Source organism: Pinus tabuliformis, chromosome X (assembly GCF_031772625.1).
Source record: "Pinus tabuliformis cultivar Carrire ecotype Pingquan chromosome X, CPIR1, whole genome shotgun sequence".
NCBI lineage: Eukaryota > Viridiplantae > Streptophyta > Pinopsida > Pinales > Pinaceae > Pinus > Pinus tabuliformis.
This window is the reverse complement of record NC_142308.1, coordinates 1,245,933,457-1,245,959,009: the sequence shown is the minus strand read 5'-3', so window position 1 is coordinate 1,245,959,009 and position 25,553 is coordinate 1,245,933,457. Positions and strand designations below refer to the sequence as shown.

The 25,553-nt window shown below is 38.7% G+C and overlaps 1 protein-coding gene across 1 annotated transcript in view; it reads left to right on the top strand.

Annotated features, from left to right (window-relative positions):
- Nucleotides 1–25,553, top strand: part of LOC149144487 (uncharacterized) — a 169,903-nt gene that overhangs the window by 45,077 nt on the left and 99,273 nt on the right. The window contains exon 2 of the mRNA XM_089448125.1: nucleotides 2,999–3,170. Within this exon, the coding sequence (XP_089304251.1) occupies nucleotides 2,999–3,170 (172 nt within the window). The remainder of the gene's footprint in view (nucleotides 1–2,998; nucleotides 3,171–25,553) is intronic.

The following is a 25,553-nucleotide window of genomic DNA, read 5'->3' as shown; positions in this document are numbered from 1 at the left end:
TCAACTTCTGCTTGAGCAAATTGGGTGATCTTTAGGTCAATTTTGATCCTCTCGAAAAGAGGAATCTAATGCAATCATTATCTTGGTCATTTGAGCTGTCTAAGGTGGAATTTTACCGCCGTTGCAAAAATTAACAGGTTGCAAGTACTATAAAGACTAAAGATTAACAGTCTTCAATCTTCATCCTCATCATCATAATCCTTGTCAAAAATAGAAGCAGAAGCATGCTCAACAGTGAAAACGCCCTAGCTGAAACCACTACTCTCTTCTTCTTTTCTCTTTGCTAAAATCGCCACTTTCCAAGTGAAATGACTTGCTTAATTTGTGTGATGAAGGAATGAGGCGAGACTCTTTTTATAACTTGCGAGAGCTATCTAGTAACATCCACAAAATATTTTAATCGCCAAATAAAAAAAAAAAACGCAAATAGGCACTTCTTCTGGAAACGTGACCATACGGCCTTGAAATGCGTTTGAGTTCCTACTAGGCCACGTTTCAGTCTCATGAAATGTGCCAATACGGCTTGAAATGCGTTTCCAGGCCGTACCATACGTGTTTCCAAGTTTCTGTTTCGTTTTTTGCCGGAAACAGCCTGCTGATTAGCGTTTCCTGTAAACATAGTATGAGAGGTAAGGGAGGCCAACAATACTATGTGGCCCTAAGCCCTTACAAGCAAGTTACATTAGCCTTTGTAGGCCACACAAGTGAGATGCCCACTCTAGAATACAAGTGTCGTGCTCCAGTGGCGATATCTTGCACAATAATGACTCCAAGGTGATATAGTTACATAAGGCAAGTCTACACCTCTCTATCATGTGCCCCCATGGACTCTATCTATTTCAAAGCAGTGCACTCCACTAGGTCATCTACTCCCATGCGGGAACATTGTTGAAGCCCCAAGTTCCCCCTAGCCATCTCTGATCCTCCAAGCATGAGACCAAGCTGCCACATGTTAATGTTAATTAGGCTTGAAGCCCCCCTCCATGATGCACATCACTCCATATCTTTTGTAGGGCTTTCTTTAAACAAGTGGCTCCTCCATGAGGCCTCAATGAAATTTAGGGAATAACACCGAGCCTGCAATAAACTGATTTCAAGCACTCACAGAGTAAGCTACTCAACTATGCAAACTATCTCTCATGGTCTAATCCATCTTGGACCATCTAGTGACTGAACATATACTATGTATCCTAATCCTCCTGAAGCACCCTCAAACATGGTGTAAATACTTTTGGAGTGGCCAAAAAACCTAACACCGCAGCCTAGCTTTGATACCATGTGAGATTCACACACAGGCTTGGACAGGAATACACACATAAGAACAAGAAAGAGTGGATTCGTTCATTTGATTAGAGTAGGCAATGTCTCCTTACATAGTAGTTACGTAACTATCAAATACCTAATTATTAACTACTACATTAACTGCCCTATTAATTACTTTTATTAGTGAGGTTCTATTGTTCATCTAAGTTGTATGTCCTAAATACGACCATTATCTTCAACACTGGTACCATGACCTAAGCATTTATTTGTTAATATGTTTGCATTGCATGTGTTTTTAAGGAAAAACAATCAATATTTGGTTGGTGTTTCCCAAAGTTTTATGTTCCTGGTAATTTATGGGACTTTTTTGTCATATTTTGAAGACTATAACATTCCTTCTAATCAAAATCAGGCAAACACTACGGAAGGGGAATCCCCTGTACACTTAATATCTGTATGTTTTCAACAAATTCCAATGAGTTGCTCTTACGATGATATTTATCATATATATCCAGCATGTATACAAAACTTACAAAACTTTCATACTTATAAGATCTGCTTACACATACCAAATATCCAGTACCTGTACATATGCCAAAAATTACTTTCCATTTTGCTGAACCATACCCCATTGTTTAATGGCTGATACAAGCATAACAAAAGTGGACTGCGCTTTGTGAAAATTGGGACTTAGAAAAACTACAAGAATGCCCTCCAATTTTCACGGACCATCATTTTCTTGGAAGCGAACCTTGGTGCATCATTATAATCTTCAAAATGTAAAGTACAAATATTTAGTGGGACTTTTTTGAATGTTATAAAATTTGTAAGGACATTTTGTATTTCATAGAAGAGTTTGGTTATTTTCTAAGATGAAAAATTCGATGCTATAGAATTTTGTGTAAATATTTGTTTCAAATTGGAGAATCTTTTTGGGCAAAAATTGGAAAAATCAGCCAAATGGTGAGTATTAGTTCCTATTCTTCACTCTGCTTTGAGCACCATACAGAATTCTATTCACTGTGTTTGCTCAAGCAGGCAGACCTCTATCAGGAGGTTTTTCCGCTCAGCCATGAATGTTAGGACAGTTGCATTTTTCTCCAGAGATTCTCCCAGGATTGTACAGCCAGGTCCCCTCAGCCCTGGGTACTCTTTGAAAGATGTCATCGGGCTTTGTATGAATCTCGTTGGAGTGTTAGATGGAGACAAGGACACCTCTTCTCCGTATCCCTCTTCCTCTTCTTATCTTATCTACTTTACTTCTATTTCCAGTTATGATGCTGATATTGAGCTAGCGCACCATACCTCTTAGTGTTTTCCTCCTAGATTTTACTACTCTCTCTTTTATTATAGTTGTATCTGTTTTCTTTTGTCATATTTGTAGCATCTAGGAGTGTATAACTGATTGTACTCTATTGTTCCATGAACCTTTTTCTTGGCCATTTTTTGGACCTTAATAAAATCATCTTATCTTATCTGAGCTTGATGACAAAAGGGAAGAATAAGTCTTGAAAATATTTGTTGCTTATAGATTCTATTTTTGTTCATTATGTTGATTTTCAATTGATTTTAGGTACTAAAGTTAAGGTGGGTGTCTTTACGTGTTTGTTTAATTCTTCACTTTATATGACTAAGAATCAAGTGACCTCTTTGTGTAGCTTTTTAATCTATTTAATTAACAGTTTTGCAGAAAAAGGCTTTCTGAAATTTTGAAGGTATTTATGTTTTGCTGCAGCTTAATGGAATCAGACCTTTCACAATGCCATTGATGAGGCTGTCTTGTACGGCTCTGGATAGGGCTCCCCTGATTCGGGAGAAGACAATTGAAAATTTGTTGAGGCATATTCACACAGACCTTGTTTTCTGTCGTGCTCCGGAGGACAGTGATTTAACTAGTCATGTACATGGTCTGTATTTTTTCTTATCAACACAAGTGCATTTTCTCTCTTCTCACTTTATGACTAGAAATATCTCTTTCCAAACAAAGTTGAATACTTGCAAAGGAACTTTAGCACAGTTTATCAACGTGTTTTCATTAGACTAATATTGGTCTATATACATTTTTACCAAAGGAAATGTAGATGCATTGGACGCAATCATTTTGTTCATAGAACTTATTATATCTGGCCACTCAATCCCATAGCACTTAATGTGATTGATACATTGTCTCTTATTCTCATTCCAACGCTCTATATCTATTTATATTTTATTACTTTCCCAAATGTTATGTTTGGCATTAGATGGCACAATCTTAGATGGACATGTTTCTTTTCGCCATAATTACATGTTAATAATAATAGCCTATTAAGGCTTACTATTTGAAGTGTTTCCCTATCCGTTGGAGACTTTAAAAATGTTGAATGTTCAATTGATATGATATGTTGTGGTTACAAATGTGGGCCCTGTTTATATACCTAGGCAGGTGCCCTTTCATAAGGAGTCATGTCTTTTGGGACATGCTCTTTTATAACTAATTATACTTATTAATTATTATTTATGTTATTTTATATATAATTGTGTTCATAATGTTGCCTTCCCCTTCAAAAAATCTTTGTCCTCAAGGCTTATTGATGAAAAGACTTGATATCTTTTTTCGTAATGTCTTCTCGCCTTCTTAATTCTTAGAACTATCATCTTCGATGATACAAGACAATATGAACTTCTGAGACTGGTACATAATTGTTGCATTATGCAATGATGTAATGTTAATTTTAGATAACAATGGTATGTTCTATGCTTAAGAGCAATTTACTTCAATTTCTTTATTAGCCCAATATCAATATCCAGTTTAGCGATCACATCAGCATGATAGTAAAATGCAGATAGAACATAAACATAAACAGTAGAAGACAAGCCAAGACAAGAGGACACAAGATGTGGCACCAGCCAGGGACAAACCCCAATGTGGGGAAACTCTTGATCAATTCTTCTTATATTCTTCAATAGTTCAGCAGAGAGAGATAGTGCAAATTACAAATCTGATAATTTATAACAGCAGCAAAAGCTCTAACCAGAAAAGTCAACACTGGTCAAACAGGGCAGAATACTTCCTTTAAACTGTTTGGTCAAACCCAGTCAACTTCATCCTCCAACAGCAAGCCCAATCAGCCCAAAACAGTCCGAAAAAGTCTACTCAAAAGCTGGTCAATGAAAGTCAAACTGCGGCCAAACCTAGGGCAGTCAACGCTGGTCAAATGAGAGGTCAGATCACCTCGATTTTAGTGCCCAGATCTGTGGCCTGCCAAGGAGAAGATACCTCACCCAATCCGCAGTCAAAATAGGTCAACGCTAGAGGTCAATGTAGTCAAACAACAGTTCTGCAATTCGGTCAACGTTGGTCAATGCAGTCAAACAAATCCTCCTTCCTTCGCACGTGTGAGAGACAACTGTCTAGATTTGCATACCCAATCGAATGAGGAGAGAGAGATGAGTGAAGATGAGATGATGATAAAATGACTTGAGGTCTCCTCCTTTTATATGCAATGTTGAGGATGAGTTGGGGGTTTGAATGCCTGTTTTGCTTGCTGGCCGACCTTGACAATTTGTCCATAATATAAATAAATTCATATCTTCATTTGTACATGTCGGAATTGGATGATCTTTAGATCAATCCTACACCTCTCGGAGAGAGGAATCCAAGAAAAATATCAGCTGTCATAAATAAGATGACCCATGTGGAGTTTGGCCCTAGTTGCCAATTTTAACACTCCCTCTCAACTAGGGAGAACTCCATCTGCTAATCCATCTGCCAATCTGTACTATCTCTGCCATCAATGCACTGCTCTGCTCTGTTGAACTATGAAGAAGAAGAAGTGATCGAGAATGTATCATACCATTCTCTACTAACCTGAAGTCAGTCCCAATCAAAGGAGAGTGTGTCATACCACTCTTATTGACCCGAAGTTAGTTCCAATCAAAAGGGAGTGTCTCATACCACTCTTACTGACCTGAAGTCAGTTCCAATTGATCCCAGATCAATATTGGTCATCCTAGCATAGGGAGTACAGTAGTACTATGATCCCTAACCTCATTTCCCTACTCATTGGCTAGACGAGAGGTACTTCCCATGAGTCCTAGACTGCATGGGTAGGATGTCTCAGCAGGAAAAGGATGAACCACTCATCCTGCTTACATGTTGCCAAGGGGTATCGCAGGGAAAGGCTGAACCACTCACCCTGTACACAACAAACCACTAGGGGAAGGCTGAACCACTCACCCTATGGTTGCTCATCGCTCCAAGAAGTACCCCAAGCCCCCCGGAGCTCCCAGAGCTCAATGTCCATATCATACAGGACCCTCAGAAGAGGGTCTCTCCACGACTCCAAGTCGTTCTCGGAAGGCTAAGAACTTGACCTTCCCCAGGGGCTTTGTCAGAATATCAGCAACCTGCTCATCAGTCCCAATGTGATGGAGCCTTATTGCTCCTCGTTGTACCATATCCCGGATAAAGTGGTACCTGATATCTATGTGCTTGGAGCGATCATGAAATACAAGATTCTCTGATAATCAGATCCCACTCTGGTTGTCACAGAGGATCATGGTGGTATCCAGCACATGTCCAAACAACTCACTGAAGAGCTTCCTCAACCAGACAACTTCACAGGAGGCCATACTAGCAACTATGTATTCGGCCTCAGCAGTGCTCAAGGCAACCAATTTCTGCTTCTTGCTCATCCAGGATATCGAAGCAGAACCCAAAGAAAAGCAACACCCATAAGTGCTCTTGTGATCCACCACATTGCCAACCCAATCAACATCAGAATAACCATGCAACCTCACATCTCTGATAGTGTATCGCAGTCCATGAGTGATTGTGCCCCGAAGATATCTCAGAAGATTCTTGGCACCAATCCAATGTATATGATGAGGCTCAACAATATATTGGCTCAATGTGTTAATTGCAAAATGTATGTTCGAACGGGAGTTCACCAAGAACATCAGTGCTCCTATGAGTTGACGATACTCAAAATTATTTCCCAATTCAGGTCCAACAACACTACCACATAACTTCTTAAAGTTAATTTCCAATAGAGTAGTCACAGGCTTGCAGTCCGCCATCCCAAATCTTTCCAATATCTTCACAACATATTTTCCTTGAGAGAGGAAAATTTCACTTTGCTTTTGCCAGACCTCCAAACCTAGGAAATAGTGCATCGGTTCTAGGTCCTTCATCTCAAATTCAGAAGCCAACTCCCTCTTACATTTGTGAATGAGAGGGTTTGCACTTCCATCATCTCCATGCTTGATTTTGTAGAGCCACTTAGAGGTGACAACCGATTTGTCCTGGGGTCTAGGGACCACATTCCATACATCATTCTTCATAATTGACTCGTATTCTTCATTCATAGCATCCTTCCATACTTGATGCTTCACGACTTCTTTGAATGATGAAGGCTCATTTTGAGTGATAGTGCTCATGGCAGTCAAATATCCTTGATACTTGTTTGATTTCTTGCTCTCACGGAAAGTCCCCCTTGGTACAATATGTCTCTTGGCATCTTCGAGAGTCTCCCTAAGCCATGAGGGTCTCCTCTTGGAGGAGGAGGGCTCTCGGGGAGGAGGATCAATAGGATCATCAACATCAGGGATTGTTTCGTCCTCTTTTTCACCCTGTTTTCTGGTGTTAGCTTCTTTGTTCTTCCTTGGGATAGGAAGGTTGTTGATCTTGCTGAGGGCCGTATCTTCGTCGAAAGTGACATCATGACTTATCTCAACTTCCTTTTGACCAGCCACATAAATTCTATATCCCTTAGAATTTTCACTATAGCCCACAAAGATTCATTTCTTCCCAGATGCACCCATTTTGCTTCTTTTCTCTTTTGGCACATGAAAATATACAGGACTTCCAAAAATTCTAAAATGAGAGACATTGGGTTTCTTACCAGTGAACATTTCTTCAGGAGTCTTGGAGCCCAGTGCTTGATGAGGGCATCAGTTTTGAACATACATGATGGTATTTGCAACTTCAGCCCATAGGAACTTCAGAAGGCCTAGATCATGAAGCATGGCACGAACTGCTTCTACAAAAGAACGATTCTTCCTTTCAACCACACCATTTTGCTCAGGAGTGTATGGTGTTGTAGTATCCCTCTTAATGCCAAATTCTCTACAATAATCATGGAATTCATTTGATTCGTACTCAGTCCCATTATCAGTCCTCAATATCTTGATTTTCTTCTTGAATTGGTTTTCGATCATGGCTTTGAAGTGACGGAACTGGGTGAACACTTCATCCTTCTTTTTCAAGAAATAAATCCAGGTCTTGCGAGAATAGTCATCCGTAAAGGTGAGAATATAAATATCCTCCCAAAGAGTTTACGGGCATCATACCAGATATGTCAGAGTGGATCAACTGCAATATATCTGTGGTCTTGTTATTACTTGAGGGGAATGGTCCCCTTGTAAGTTTTCCCTCGGCACATCTCAGACATATACCTTCATGCTCTACCTTGAACTCGGGCATACCTGTCACCATCTGTCTCACATCAGGAAGATCCTTATAATGAAGATGGGCAAACCTCTAGTGCCATAGTTCAGATTGTAGAGATGTGTCGCAAGACATGGCTCCCAATGGACTTCCTCCAACTTGATACAAAGTGTCAACCCTGAACCCAAGAGTAAAAGCATCTTTAAAATTTCTTTTCCAAACATGTACCTTTCCATTGATGAATGCCACCTTGTATCCTTTGTCTTCCATTGCCGAAATGTACACCATGTTCTTCTTGAGATCAGGTACATATAGACCTTCTTGTAAATGAATCGTGTTACCTTGATTCAATTGAAGGGTGACATTCCCTACTCCCTTCATCGGATAGGTGGCATCGTCTCCAAGGATAATCTCCAAGTTTGTCTCCTCTATCAGATTAGAGATAGCTTCCTTGTATCCGGTGAAGTGTCTTGAGGCACCACTATCAATTAGCCAATTCCCCAAAGTGTCGGTGGAGAGGGCTGATATAAGATAGTATTCCTTTTGTTTATTGTTAACAACATTTGATTCTTCATACCTGGAGTTCCTTGCTTTCTTGGAGGGTTGACTATTTCCTTGATGTCCTGCATTCCTTTTTCCTTTGCTATTGAACCTGTTAGCGCTTGAAATTTCACCTAGGCTGAGATAGACAAATCTCAAGGCTACATCAAACCATTACACCTCGTAGCTAGCCCTACGAGGAAGGAGAAGGCTCTCTCCGGTCAGACTCAAGGTATTTTCTCAATGGGGTGAGCTGACCAATTAGGATCAAAGATATTAGGCTAGTAAACTGATGAGGAGGGTTGATTTAAAGTTTTTGGGGTTTTTGGTGGCAATTGGAGGGAGTGCAATTCAGGGTGCGGGGATTGAGCTCAGTTTTTGCAGGTGGGTCTTTGGGGCAAGGAAGGAGTTTGTGCTGATGCCTTAAGCTGAGATGGATGATCAAGGAAGAAAGAGAGGGGGCTAAAGAGGGCAAACAATGAATTTGAATCCTCTTTAGACAGTGGAAAACATAAATATTAAACAAAATTGAAAGCTGAGCATGGCATGCATGAATTCAAACTTTATCACTTCTTTTGTTTAATTAGCAGCAATAGAATAAGAGATGGAACACATAAACACACTTACAATGACAAGTAGGAAACACACCATCAACACAATAATCCACAAGAATCCACAATGATGTCTGCAAAACCCTGGCCTTCCTTTTCCTCAAATTGCAGAGATACAAGTAAAATATACAATAGAGCTTCTCCCTCAAGAGTCCAACCATGAAAATGAGCAAGAGAAGGCATAATATAGATCATCTAACTCCTTTCCCCACCTCTAGGGGTCGAGCTCAGCTTCCTAGGAGCAGTTTGAACTAATTCTAAACTGAGCACTAGATAATAGGCAGTCAAAACAACTTGCCTCTAAAACTTAGGTAACCCATCCATGCATTTAATATTCACTATTTACATCAAGGAAACTTCTAGAAGTGTTAAAGGAGAGTAAATGTATCCATGTGCCATGAAAATTACCCAACAATCCATCATTTACATGCATTAAGAGTCAACCAAAGTAAAAACAGTGTTTTGCAGGCCGAAATAGTCAAAATGGTGAAATTTCCCTGAGTGGTCGCGCCCCTCCCTTGGAGTGGTCGCGCACATTGGCAGCTGTGTTTGAGGGCCTTTCTGGTGTCCAAATCAGGTGCAAGATAGCTTGTTGGAAAGGTCTATGAGTCTACTTTCCAACCCCACTGGAATTTCTGAATTTGGAGTTGATTTGACCCCTCAAAAGTCATTTCTCCCAAGGCAGCTTTCTGCAACTCAAAAAAGGGGCAGAAAGTCAAAATTTGCATGTATTTTGAGCTTTTGGAAGTCCAAATCTCCATAAAATTTGAAGTCCATCCATAGGCAAGTGTATTTTTGCATGAAAATTCCAAAAATGCAAAGTTTTCCCCGTTCTGAGCTGTCCCCACGAGTGGTCGCGCGCGGGGTGAGACCACTCCAACGGCCAAAACCTGTAAATTTCTCAAAAATGTCAAAAATGCTCCAAAACTTCTCAAATTTTTTGGTTTTGCTGCTAGAAGAAGGCTAGTGAGTATCATGGTGAGTAAGAGAGGCCTCAGCCAAGATACGGAGTGGGTTGGTCCTCTTCTTCCTCTTTTGGGCCTCGGACAACTTCCTTTGGAGTATCTTCATTTTTGCCTTGCAAACGTGTAACCTTGCCCAGTAATGGTTCTTCATGTTTCGTAGCAGCCCTTTGTCCTTGTTTGCCTTCTCTAACAGCCTCTGTAAGTGTGCATTCACACGAATAAGCATGGACTCCCTCTCCTTGGGCAGCAAGTCACCGGGCCTCCTACGGTTGATGACTCGGTCACCTCGAATCCTCCATAGTTCAACCAACTCTTTCTCATCTTCAAGTTGCTTGTTGCGCTGCTCAAGATAGTTTATTGTCCATTGGGCCATGTCGAGCTTCTGCTGTAACAAGCGGTTCTCCGCCTCTCTCTGTCGGATGATCTCATGCAAATCTGAAGTAGGGGAGCGAGCATCAAGATCAATGATGTCAACCTGTGTGTCACCGGCTCTCTCCTCCTCTGTCATGGGCTGCTTGCCCTCCTGCACTGCCTCTGCTGATGAAGAATGCGAGGCCCCTTCCACCTGGTGTGGAGATAACACTCGCTGATCTGAAAAAGATGACGAGACCCCTTCCACCTGCTGTGGAGAAAGCACTCGTCGAGCTGCTGCAAATAAGGTCCTATGACCTCTCTGATAGGTGACCCGAGGTGAAGAAGCCATATGTCTCGGAACAATAATCTCGGGCTGGTGTGATGGACCTCCCTCCTCATAAATGGTCTCTGGCTGTGGCTGTGTAAAGAACTCACGGGAAATGAAATCTGCCCATGAAATGCCCTGCTGACTCAACTGATGGGAAACAATGAGCTGGATAAGACCATGATGGCACAAACTCCTGTGCTGCTGAGCTGGGGTCTGCCTCTGAAACACGGACACCATCCTCTGAATGTCCTGGAAAAAGTAAACCGGGATGTTCATCATCCTCACCCGGGTAAAGTGCATCAACAGGCGAATGTGACAAGCAAAGACTGGTGAAAACCTTCCCTCGCATGTGAAGTAATGCATGATAAGGCGCATGATAGGAGCATACTCCCCCCGGAGGAATTTGAAAGGAAAGTTCCCTGACAAGTTATGTGTGAATGCTGGCCTGACATATGGCTCAAAATAGACAAAATCCAGCCACTTGCGCTTTGGCCACACCTCACCCACATTGGGTATCCCGGTAGCCTGTGAAATCACCTCTGGGGAAAACACAAAATTCACCCCTGCAAGAGTGACCTGCCCATCATGAAGGTGCAAAACAAATAGTCGAGCCAACTCCCTGTGGTGCTGAATCTGGGCAAGCCTCTCACAAAACTGGAAACATGACATGTACTGGAAACAAGTCACTGCCAAAGGGCATGCCTGTAATTCTGCTAAAGATGTGGGCTCTTCTCTCCTATGATGACCACCTTTGCCACCCTTACGAGGCCTCTGCTGTGTCTCAACCTCCGTAGAAGAAGACCGGTCATCACCTTGCTCATTAGTTTCAGTGTTTGACATGGTGTTATTGAGCAAGGTGGAGAAAATAGGCAAAATTGACTGCTGCCCTGCCTGCAAAATGCTGAGAAGTATGCTGTTTTCAAGGGGAAAAACCATGAGGGAAATGTTAGGGGAGGGATTTTATCATAAGGAATGGGAAAATATATAAAAACAGGGAACTTTTAAGGAATAATTCACACAATGTCAAACATGTTATCCCATCTCTCATCATTGGGAAATCATTTGCAAAGACATATCTTTATTAGGGAAAACATGTAATAGGGTCACCAAGGGAAAGGACAATACAATTTTCAACAGGGGGTAAAGGATAGCATGATTACAGGGGTATAGGGCAACAATGATAACTAGCATCAACAGCTTGCTTTTTAATTATGTCCTTTGACTGTACATTTTGAAGCATACTCTGTTTTTCCAAGGGACTGATATGCTTTTGATGCTAAGGGGCAATAAGGGATTAATTTGCATTTGTCATAAGGGGAGGGGAAAGGCTTTATTTGACAGATTCAAAGAGAAAGGAGATGTATTGCATCTAGGGGAATAGAAGGAAAAAAGATACATAGGTTTGGGTCTGAAAACACAGCAATCTTCCTTTACAAACAGTATTTCAAGGCAACCTGTCCTTTAACAAATAGGTACAGCTGTATTTACTTTGTTTTTGTTATGAATAACAGCCTCCTTTTCACTGTTTTTATGAGGACTATACACAACAATAAGTTTCTTTTGTCTTTGCAATAACTTGGCTACACATAGTAATCTTTTTCTCTGTTTTTTGTCTTTTTGTTTTATTATTGCAATTGCTCTTTCATTTTCACATCACTATTTGATCTTTGCTGTGGTTTTACATATTTTTATAATGATATTGCTGTGGGGAATGAATTAGGGTTTTGGGACAGATTTGTATAGAGGGTTTAGGGTTTAGGGATGCATATGAGAGGGATTAGGGTTTTAGGTGTAGGGAATGGGGAATTGAGATTCATTCTTTGCAAATGAGATGAGATTGAGACACATGATGACAAGTGTAAATCTAATAGGAGTAATGGAGGGAATAAAAAGGAATTAAAAACCTTGAAATCAAACATAACCCTAGCAAAATTGCCTACAAGAACAAGCAATCACTTAACCTATTTCTCTTCATAATTTTGATGATAAAAATGCACAAACACAAGCTCATCATCCTTATTTTCAACATTCAAAACATTTGAGAGGCCTACCTCGAGCAATTTACAAGTCATAAGGCAATTTGAGTGAGTTTGGGCCGGTTCTGCAAGTTACAGCTCGAGTGGTCGCGCGCAGGGTTGGAGTGGTCGCGCGCAGCTCGAGTGGTCGCGCCAGTGTAAAATTTGCACTGCGGAGGAGGGCTCGAGTGGTCGCGCACCGCCCAGGTGGTCGCGCACCTTGCCCGAGTGGTCGCGCACTAGAGAAACTCTCCAATTTCACTGCAATTCGACCTCCTTCACTATTTTCGCCCTCTTGCTCCTCTTTGTTAGCTCATAGAGGCATAATGAAATGTTTAGAGGGAAATTTAGCTCTTGTAGGTTAAATTTGAAAAAATTAAATCACAAAACCCACTCTCTAATGTTCTATTTTGGCATTCACTTTTAACACTGCTTTTTGAGTTGCTTTGTCCTGAATTTAGCTTTTGAGGCGCTTTAACTTCATTCTTTTTGCAGGTTGACCATCTGATGGACTCTGGCGAGGAGACCAGGGTTATTGCCGGCATTTTGAAGACTTTTGAAATTTTCCTTATTTTTTACAAATATTACATGACCTTGGGTTTAAAAACAGGGTTTTTAAATCCAAGGTATAAATGAGCTGTACCTGATGAAAAATATCAATGGAACATATGTACAGACCTCCTTCTGGCTTGCTGGGCACTCATGGACCTTTGACTCATGACCTTGCAGTGATTTTTGACCAAAACCCTAGACCTAAGACTTGGGACCTCAAGACAAAAATAAAAACAAGTATGACCCAACCTCATTATGATATGACCTGATCCAGCAAAGCCAAGAAGGGAACAAGGACCAGCTCCTCCATCAGTTTTATGGCATGCCTAACGGGATGCAAAACTGACACTGATGAGACACCTACCTATGCATAATGCAAAGAGCTTTTGATCACCGATGGAGGGCTCAAGACCGACACTAACAGAACCTGCCATTCCTTTGATTGTTGTTGTTGAAGTTGCCCCTGGAATGATTGTGCTCATCATCATGCGATGTGTCCCTTCTATTTGGACACTCCCTTGCATAGTGGCCAAACTTATTGCAAACAAAGCACCTGCCCTTCCTTCCACCCTTAGATCCAGGCTTTCCATTGAAATGACCTTTAGACCCTGCATTATTTCTCCTTTTGGCATGAGCAAAGAAAGCAGTGGGGTTGCTTCTATTAGAAGGCATTTCTTGCTCCACCATTCTTGTTTCTTCTTGAATGCATCTCGACATCAATTCTTCAAACCCTAGAATTCGATCATTATTGAGAATAGTGGTTCTAAATATATACCACTCGGGTGGGAGTCCTCCAAGGGTAGTGATAGTAAGTTCCCTGTTAGGAATGACCTCTCCAATCGAAAGTAGATCATTCTTGATCTCAGTGATCCTTAAGAAGTAGGATTGAATATTGTCATCCTTGCCCTTCTTAATTTCCTTCAACTTATTTTTGAGAAATAAAATTTGATTAGCATCACTAACCTTGAACATGCTAACCAACCTATCGTAGATTTCCTTGGAAGTGTTCAAATCGGAGATGTAGACCACCAGACGCTTGTCAATGGAATCCCTGATAATCTTCTTTTCTTTGACTTCAAACCTATTGTACTTGGTCTTTGCAGCAGTCGGTGCATTTGAAGGAGGTTTAGGGATTTTACCCTGCACATAGTCCATCACTTCTTTTTCTTCGAAGGTCAAATCAAGAGACATCTTCCATCCATGATAGTCAGATTTATCATGGAGCTTGTCTTCAGCCGGGAAGTAGGATGAGGAACCCATTGAACCTTTTGTCCTTGTCCAACTGTCTTTGGTGATTTCTCTTTCACTCTTGCTTGGGCTTTGTCTTCACCTTAGCTCTGATACCATGTTAATTTTAGATAACGATGGTATGTTCTATGCTTAAGAGAAATTTACTTCAATTTCTTTATTAGCCCAATATCAATATCCAATTTAGCAATCACATCAGCATGATAGTAAAATGCAGATAGAACATAAACATAAACAGTAGAAGACAAGCCAAGGCAAGAGGACACAAGATGTGGCACCATCTAGGGACAAACCCCAATTTGGGGAAACCCTTGATCAATTCTTCTTATATTCTTCAATAGCTCAGCAGAGAGAGAGATATTACAAATTACAATCTGATAATCTATAACAGCAGCAAAAGCCCTAACCAGAAAAGTCAATGCTGGTCAAACAAGGTAGAATACATCCTCTAAACAGCTCAATCAAACCCAGCCAACTTTGGCCTCCAACAACAAGCCCAATCGGCCCAAAATAGTCTGAAAAAGTCCAGTGAAAAGCTGGTCAATGAAAGTCAAACTGTGGCCAAACCTAGGGCAATCAACGTTGGTCAAATGAGAGGTTAGATCACCTTGATTTTAGTGCCCAGATCTGCGGCTTGCCAAGGAGAAGATACCTCACCCAATCCGCAATCAAAATAGGTCAACGTAGTCAAACAACAATTCTGCAATTCGGTCAACGCAGTCAAACAATCAAACATATCCTCCTTCCTTCACACGTGTGGGAGACAACTGTCCAGGTTTGCGTACCCAATCAAGTGAGGAGAGAGAGACGAGTGAAGATGATATGATGATAAAATGACTTGACGTCTCCTCCTTTTATATGCAACGTTGAGGATGAGCTAGGGGTTTGAATCCCTGTTTTGCTCGCTGGCCGACCTTGACAATTTGTCCATAATATCAACAAATTCATATCTTCATTTGTACATGTCGGAATCGGATGATCTTTAGATCATTTCTACACCTCTTGGAGAGAGGAATCCAAGAAAAATATTAGCTGTCATAAATAAGATGGCCCATGTGGAGTTTGGCCCTAGTTTCCAATTTTAACATGTAACCATTCCAAATTAATCTTTTGTGGAATATTGCGGTTACTGGAAACTTGGGATGAATTGTTATCATAACATTGGATTATGGTGACATCGATATTCGTTGGAACATAAGTCATTTATTTTTGGTCTGAGTGATATGGATATGCAGACTAGTTGAGATGTTTGCTTTTCTGATTTGGGTGTTGATAAGGAGTTCTCGTGATCTGATTTCGTCATATCCTTTTTGTGGCGATTTCTTGATTTACTTGAGGTATCTGATTTCCTCCGCATACGGAAGTCACTTGGTTAATCGTTAGAACTTCACTTGACATTTCCGTTGTTTGAACTGCAACCTTTATGTATGTCTTCACTTCAATTGAATTGGGATCTCTCTGAATTGGAATATTATCTAGCTCAGTGTTTGGTACCTTTTCTTTAACTCAAACTGCTACATCAAAAGATTTCGATGCCTCTTTTGCGATAAGCTCTTCAAATTTGTTCTTAATTAATTTCTTATCACCTTTAAGCTTCTTGATTTGCATGAGTAGGTTCTAATTACGATTTATAAGATGTAAGGGTTCTTAAACTTTATTTTGACATTAAAGCTTCTAACATTTTATACCTCTGATTTGTTCTAATAACCTTTGATTAAGGTTTTTAAAGTGCGAATTTTCTTCTTCCTTCTTTGATATATTCTTGTTGATTTTTTTCTCGAGACATTCCTTTTTTTGTTCTAATTTTACTTTGTAGCTTTGGAATTTGACCTTTGCAAGTAATTTTTAACTATGGTCTCTTAGACGAGAAATTTCCTACTCTTGGTAATAGAGTTCTTCAAAATCTTTATATTTCTTTTCCAATGTCTTGTTTTTATGATGAGATTTTGTGAGTTCTTATTTTAATCCTTTTTATTTTTGTCTATGTATTGCCTTAATATTCTTCCATAATAAATAATTTTTTTGCAAGTTTTACAATATGTTTTGCAGTTTTTAAAAATCTGTTGGTACTCAAATTCTGTTTTACAAAACCGACATTTAGTCCAAAACATTAGAAATACACCTTTTAATGTCAATTTTATAAATCAAACATTTTTAAGAAGAATCTTTACATTAAAATACCTTGATACCTTTTTATGAACCCCTAATTTTTATTAATTATTTCAATATGTAGTGGTACGAAATTACGAATATATCGTACGAATGCAATGATATGAAGAGGTATGGAGGGGATCAATATTTTTCCTCAACATATCAATTTTTTATTTTTTTATTTGGTTTCACCACTACGTCTCAAATTTCAATACAACTTGCAAATAATTAACCCGTAAAAGAAACCCTTGTTCTATACCCGCAAAGGGGCATGCCAATGAGAGTTGAGGTTTGAAGGGATGTGGATGACTTGCAGTGAATACTGGGTTGAGCAGAGGGAATGCAATCGCTGTGCAAGCCGATGGCTGTGCGGGCAAATGGCAAAACAATGCAGAGTGAGGTCGCGGGAGTGCAATGTTGATGACATGTTCAGAGTCGGGACGGAGGAAGAGAGGAAGGACTGACGACAACTTTGTGTGCATGGGCAGGGGCTGTGGGATATGCGGACGAAAGTGGGTGCAACGAATGGGCAGAGTACGCGGTGAGAGGAGCATGGTGGAGCGAGTTACCGGGATGACATAGCAGTGACAGGAAGATAGTCGTATGGTGGCAGCAGTTGGGCGACGACTTGCAACAACGAATTCAAGTAGCTCAATTTTTTTTTAAGTTTTGTTTCTAAATTTTTTTCCTTTTTAAAAAAACTGTAATTTTCTAATTTTTTATTCTTTTATTATTTAATTTTTTTAACATAACTTTCTTTTTCTTTATATTTATTTATTTATCTAAATGGCCAAAGGCCTATTTTTTTTTTTTCTTTGTCACGAACGTTGGCATTGGAGAAACTCCAATTTTTTTTTGAAGTGTGGCTAAAGCTTGACTAAAAGCCCGGAGATCAAAAAATGCGGCTTTTATACCATTGTAACTAACATAGTTCATACTTACTGAATATGCAGAAATCTGAAATATGTAAATATCCATTATAGGACAAGTAACCACAACATATCATATCAATTGTATGTTCAACATTCATAAGAATATATGAATGTACAATTCTTATGAATGTTGAATGTACAATTTATATGATATGTTGTGGTTACAAACTTACAAATGAGGAACCTGTTTATATACCTAGGCAAGTGCCCTTTCATAAGGAGTCATGTCTTTTAGAACATGCCATTTTATAACTAATTATACTTGTTAATTATTATTTTTGTTATTTTATATATTTATTTTGTTCATAACATTGTGCTTCCAAATTTTGCTAGTGTTTTACTTTAGATAACTTTTCAAGTGGTGCTATAATTGCTTATTGCTTTTGTTTCTAAACTGGCTACCTTGATTAGATAATTTGATTAATGTCCAAGAAATGACTACAAAAGTAGGTCAATGGGATTCTTGAGTGCAACAATGTCAATACAAAGTTGGAGTGCAAGGGCCACTTATGTAAAAACAGGGGAAAAGCTTATCTAATCTAATCTTTAAGATTTGAGATCTAAGAACAATGCTAAAAGATAAAAATACAATAGGAAGTACAAAATACAAACACAGATACAAATGTTAGTCCTAATAACCATTAGACAAATTTTGAGGTCTAAAATGGGCCTCCTATAATAAAATAAAAGAGGTAGCCTATCATTGAGGTTTGGAGGAACTTGACTATTTGTTGATATCGTGTGTGTTGTCGCGCAGATTGACACGACAACGCTCAGACCGGGGGCTGTCACTCTGATCCCCGATCCCTCCGTTTAAGCCTGTCTCCCGCGGCTAAGGGGGGTAGTCCCTGTGAGATGATGAGACCAACTGTCGACCAGTTGGTTGGGAGACACGAGACACGATATGAAAAGCACTAGATGGATTTGATTAATTTAGCAGACCAGTGCCTTAAAAGATGATTACTTGTTAAATGATATTAAAAAAAATGGACCATGAACAGCAATCATTTATCATTAAAAGCAAGATATCAGCTAAATCACATGACCAAAACGATATCCGGCAACTGAAAATTTTCAAAAAAAGATGAATGCTTTAAACCACCATGAGTCATAAACCATTAACCAGATATCATATTTCGCATCTTAAAAATTTTAAATCTCAGCATGAAAGATGATAAATCCCGAAAATGACTGGATCTGACGAAGAAAATTTTCCAAAAAAAAAATTATACTTTTTTTTTTTTTTTTTTTTAAATAAATTTTTTTAAAACTAAACTAAACTAAAAATCAAATTAAAATATAACAAAAATATTTTTTGATTTTTTATAACAAAATTTTAAAACTATTTTAAAATCTAAATAAAACCAAAGTTAAAGAAATTTAAACTAAAATTAATCTAAAATAAAAGTTTAAAACTAAGCCTAAAATCTATGAAATTTTTTTATTTTTTATATTTCATTTTTAAAAGCAAAATTCAAAAAAAAAAGACTAAATTAATATCTAAAATCCTAAACTAAAAGTAAATTAAAATCTAATTAGAATAAAAATCAAAATATAAATCTAACATTAAAACTACGCATGACCCTTTTTTTATATATTTAATAAAATCTAAGAAATATGAGACTATGTAAAACAAAATATATAAAATAAAGCTAAATCTAAAATAATCTAAACAAACAAAAGAATTTCGAATTTGTTAAAAAACCTAAAAATAAAAAAAATAAAAACACGCATAATACAAATGGACTACCGTAACAGGCTCAGGCGTAAAAAAAACGAATGCGTGGAGAAAATCTCGACAGGGATAAAATGACTTAAATCGTTTCAGAACTTACCTCATTTACCTGGCCCATTGAACGATTTCGATACCTGGATCCTCCGCGTGAATGAGATGTGGTTTCCAGCTCCGGACGCGGTGATTCGAAAGAATTTCATGAGCGTACTCAGATTGATGGCCAGCTGCGTAAACACTATTCGATGGGATCGAAGCTTATGGCGGCTGGAAAACGCTGCTTCCCCTGTTTACGATTTCAATGCCTCTACGCACGATGCTTACTACGCGTAAAAATACGACAGTCAGAGACTCTCTTCATGAATAATTGCGCATTGACAATCTTATACCAGATCAGAGATACTCGTTTTCAGTGAAAATCGAAGATCGTCCTGAAGATGCTGATGACCCTTCACCCGGACGTGTTGATAGCAGACGGCGGTGTTTTGAGCAAAAACGTGAATCGGCTTTCTTGAAATTTGGTTCTCTGACTCGACGTGCGTAGATCAATATGTCTTGAAGCCGCTGCTTGTTCTTGTGCAAGGAAGCTGGGTATGATTTTGCTTACTGTTGATCTCATGTAGCTGATCCCACACAACTGAAACGAATTTTTCCTGACGTAATAGAATGCTGGGCACTTTGCAAGTTCTGGCCCGTATGTGCAGCAGCAAGGATTCTGCAGGCAACTTGATCCTCTGAGTGTGGAAAAACTGTGGCTACTGGCGAAATAGGGTACGGATGATGGCCTTGGAAATTTAATAATCCTGCAAGCCTGAAAGGAAAAGATCACCCAAAGGAAATATATGCCTAAAACCAAGAAACTGACCCTAATTGAACCTGAACAAAATTTTGAAACCCTAGAACAGAAAAATTTGAAACCCTAAGATAGCTGATTAATTTACAAATTTTGCCCCTTAACAGCCAGATTCATCAATAAGCACGGAAATATTTTTAAGAAATAAAGATTTTCAGATTTTCACTGTGAAGAACTTCAGAAAAATCTCATGCAAATTAAAAATAAACTGAATGATAGACCCAGGATCAAATCCAATTGGGCTCAGCAAAAAATGCTCGTGGGAGTTGGCTGGTTCAGTCGAGAACTTCCCCGAACGCCCACAAATTTCCTTCAAAAAATGTTTTCTGCACAGCTCAAAACAACCATCAGTAAAGAGGGCAAAAATGCTGCTAGATCTCAGGAAGTAATGGAGATACCTGCCATTACTTCAGAAACCCTAACAGCACCCAAACCCTAGCAAGTGAACAAGATACCTGTGCTCACAATACTCTACAACAAGCTATTATTAACGGCTGAAAATAACATATGCAGAAAATTAAACAATCTCACAGCATTTCAAGAGAGTAACACTAGCAAGATATGGACCCCAAAGTCTTCTTTTATTAACCAGAAACAGATTTACAAGAGAGCTTCTTCAGTATCAGACTCACAGATCGAATGATCTGAAAATGACCGCTAGCACCCTACTTAAAGGAAATGACTCCAACGGCTAGTTCGAGTGATCCATGCTGAAATGATCTCGACCGTTGATGAGGATCAAGACATCTCTTGATCTCATCCGTCGATTTATTAAATAATATTTTGCATGCATTCACTTAAAATATTATTATTTTATTAGTTAGGGTTTTTGCTTTATTTTTTAATTTTTTTTTAATTTTTTATTTATTTCATTTTTTTATTTATTTTATTATTTTACTATTTTTATTCATTTTTTTAATTTTTTAATTCATTTTAAAATGGATCATCGAACTAAGCCTTCGGAAACATCACCTAGGACCTAGGACTTAGGACTCATGAGGGGATTCAAAACATTTTTCGACCCTCAAGACACATTTCATGATGACTTTTACAAAATTACATCTTAAGGGGGAAAACCCCTTTAATACGTCTCCTCACAAATCACCCAGCTCTGCGACACAACGATAATCTAGCAGATCAACACACTAGGATTCTCCTAAAGTTCTAATGACAAAATCCATCCCGGCTTTGGGGTCAGGTTTGAAGGAAAACTCTGCCGATCCATGGATCGGTGAGACGAAAAACCTTCCGGGACGTAGATTACCACTAGAAAGTTAGGTCCACCTAGGCAATTTTACATACATGACTCATATCTGCTAAGATTATTTACAATTCATACATGCAGACTGGGTTTACAATCAAAATGATTAAGCTGCTGATGACTGCAGGATGGCACGGATACGCTGATCAGGTGCTGCCCCTTTTTGCAAAGAAAAGGGGGGGTACTGCATGGGTAGTTGACCAGTAGAGGTCAACATCTGGCTCTACTTGGGGACACGTTGCTGCTTGCAGGAATGTGAGAATCCAGAATCTGCATCCACACAACACAAAAATAAGTAGCGTCCATCCAAAATCATCATATACATTAAGCACAGGAAAGATAAAAGCTCTTCCTTTATTAACTATCTAAAGCAGAAATAAAAATGCGGAAAAAACAAGGAGTAGGGTTAGAAATACGATACAAAGGATGCCCTACGACATCAGATGTGTTCAATATAGTGCATACTGAGCATTTGCCTGCTTTCAGGCAAATCTGTCGGCTGCTTGTCGGATGTGCCATGTCTAATTTTGCATATGGTAGGACTTTTTCCTATCCGAAAATCAAGCTGCTCACGGCCGTCTGATGCGTCAAATCTTCTTCTTATTTTCTTTCTCTTGCGCTTTTTCTTTCTGGCAGGTTGAATTACTGATGATCTGGTACTTTCTGTTTCAAAACTATCAGATGAAGTGTGTAAGATATGCATGCTAAGTCTTTTTGTGTCTTGCATCTGATTTTTATCGTTTTTAAGCTTATCTGGATCACCTTCAATCAACCATCTTTCAATTGAACCAATGACCTCCTCATAATAAGATGGAGCTTGTCGCAGCAAATGAGAAGGCTCCTGATCTATTGATGTCACCTGGTTTCTTTCATCTTCCAATTGTTGAAACCTTTGAACTTGTATTCTAATGGCATCCATCTGACTAGAGTGTTCAACCTTTATATCACCGATTTGTCTGGCATGATGTTCTTCCATGTCTTTTATCACTTTATTGTTCTTTTCCTTTATGTCCATCAAGTAACGCTGCATGAAATTTATTTCTTCTTTATGATTCGCTTGCATGTCAGCCAACTGATTATTATGATTGAACGTCATGATAGTCATTTCCTCATCCATAGTTAATAACTTGTTTTGCATAGAGTCAATTTCCCTATCATGATCAACTTTCATGGTCACCATATTTTCCTCTAAGACTGACATCTTGCTTTGCATGCTTCTAATTTCTGTTTCATATTTAGTTTTCATGGCCTCAATTTCTTTAGCATGCTGATTTTGCGTGACTTCAATCTCCCTATTACGTTTTTCCAGGTGGGTGCATAAAGTTTTCACATCATTGACATAATTAGTTTGGTTGATTTCCATATTTCTTACCAGCATCATTAGATCTCGTAAAATTTGCTTTTGCTCTTCCCTTTCATTGTCATTTGTCCCTGATTTTTCACTATCATGAACTTGATCTGCAATATTTTCGGTTGATGACACATCCTGATCTTGAAAACTTTCTTCAACAGCTGGATTTCTTATAAGATTACTTTCTTTCTTTTGCACAATTTTAGAGGTAGAAGGCAAGCTGTTTGGACTATCATATCTATCTTTAAAAGCATCAACAATGTCTTGTAAAGAAGTGAAAAAATCATTAGGAAAATTATTAAACCAATTCAAGGCATCACCCTCTAAAGAATGGACAAATAGACGCATCTTGAAATCTTCATGATTATATTGAGGAAATCTACAATATAAGATCATTACACAAGTAAACATGTTTAAATGCTGTCTAACAGTGACCGAATCACCACCCGAGAACTTAAATAATTTAGAAATGGCCTCTTTCGGAAGATCATGGAGATTATCAGTGAAATGACATGGTTTACATGAATAATCCATGATGAACAGTAAGGGATCAAATGGATGATAGAAAGAGATTTCTGCTCAAGAAAATTAAGAGATGAAAGAAGTGGAGTCGCCACTTGAACAATAAATCTGATTCCGAGATCCAAGAAGTAATCAACAAACAGATATGCGGGAGGCTTCTTGTATGGGAAGAATGAGAAAGTGGAGTCGCCACCCAAACAAGAAACAAACCGAAGAGATGCTACTGATATGGCGAAAAATAAGGCAATAAAAGATCCAAATGATAACCCAAAAGGTTGAATTTGCCAGCTCAAAATGAGAGATGAGAAATATGAGAAAATGAATGTCGATGAAACTCCAGGAAGAGAAAAACTCTATCCCCGGCAACGGCGCCAAAAAATGTTGTCGCGCAGATTGACACGACAACGCTCAGACCGGGGGCTGTCACTCTGATCCCCGATCCCTCCGTTTAAGCTTGTCTCCTGCGGCTAAGGGGGGTAGTCCCTGTGAGATGATGAGACCAACTGTCGACCAGTTGGTTGGGAGACACGAGACACGATATGAAAAGCACTAGATGGATTTGATTAATTTAGCAGACCAGTGCCTTAAAAGATGATTACTTGTTAAATGATATTAAAAAAAATGGACCATGAACAACAATCATTTATCATTAAAAGCAAGATATCAGCTAAATCACATGACCAAAACGATATCCGGCAACTGAAAATTTTCAAAAAAAGATGAATGCTTTAAACCACCATGAGTCATAAACCATTAACCAGATATCATATTTCGCATCTTAAAAATTTTAAATCTCAGCATGAAAGATGATAAATCCCGAAAATGACTGGATCTGACGAAGAAAATTTTCCACAAAAAAAAAATTATACTTTTTTTTTTTAAATAAAATTTTTTAAAACTAAACTAAACTAAAAATCAAATTAAAATATAACAAAAAACCAAAGTTAAAGAAATTTAAACTAAAATTAATCTAAAATAAAAGTTTAATACTAAGCCTAAAATCTATGAATTTTTTTTATTTCATTTTTAAAAGCAAAATTCAAAAAAAAAAAGACTAAATTAATATCTAAAATCCTAAACTAAAAGTAAATTAAAATCTAATTAGAATAAAAATCAAAATATAAATCTAACGTTAAAACTACGCATGACCCTTTTTTTTTTATATATTTAATAAAATCTAAGAAATATGAGACTATGTAAAACAAAATATATAAAATAAAGCTAAATCTAAAATAATCTAAACAAACAAAAGAATTTCGAATTTGTTAAAAAACCTAAAAATAAAAAAAATAAAAACACGCATAATACAAATGGACTACCGTAACAGGCTCAGGCGTAAAAAAAAGAAGAACAAATGCGTGGAGAAAATCTCGACAGGGATAAAATGACTTAAATCGTTTCAGAACTTACCACATTTACCTGGCCCATTGAACGATTTCGATACCTGGATCCTCCGCGTGAATGAGATGTGGTTTCCAGCTCCGGACACGGTGATTCGAAAGAATTTCATGAGTGTACTTAGATTGATGGCCAGCTGCGTAAACACTTTTCGATGGGATCGAAACTTATGGCGGCTGGAAAACGCTGCTTCCCCTGTTTACGATTTCAATGCCTCTACGCACGATGCTTACTACGCGTAAAAATACGACAGTCAGAGACTCTCTTCATGAATAATTGCGCATTGACAATCTTATACCAGATCAGAGATACTCGTTTTCAGTGAAAATCGAAGATCGTCCTGAAGATGCTGATGACCCTTCACCCGGACGTGTTGATAGCAGACGGCGGTGTTTTGAGCAAAAACGTGAATCGGCTTTCTTGAAATTTGGTTCTCTGACCCGACGTGCGTAGATCAATATGTCTTGAAGCCGCTGCTTGTTCTTGTGCAAGGAAGCTGGGAATGATTTTGCTTACTGTTGATCTCACGTAGCTGATCCCACGCAACTGAAACGAATTTTTCCTGACGTAATAGAATGCTGGGCACTTTGCAAGTTCTGGCCCGTATGTGCAGCAGCAAGGATTCTGCAGGCAACTTGATCCTCTGAGTGTGGAAAAACTGTGGCTACTGGCGAAATAGGGTACGGATGATGGCCTTGGAAATTTAATAATCCTGCAAGCCTGAAAGGAAAAGATCACCCAAAGGAAATATATGCCTAAAACCAAGAAACTGAAAACCCTAATTGAACCTGAACAAAATTTTGAAACCCTAGAACAGAAAAATTTGAAACCCTAAGATAGCTGATTAATTTACAAATTTGGCCCCTTAACAGCCAGATTCATCAATAAGCACGGAAATATTTTTAAGAAATAAAGATTTTCAGATTTTCACTGTGAAGAACTTCAGAAAATCTCTCATGCAAATTAAAAATAAACTGAATGATAGACCCAGGATCAAATCCAATTGGGCTCAGCAAAAAATGCTCGTGGGAGTTGGCTGGTTCAGCCGAG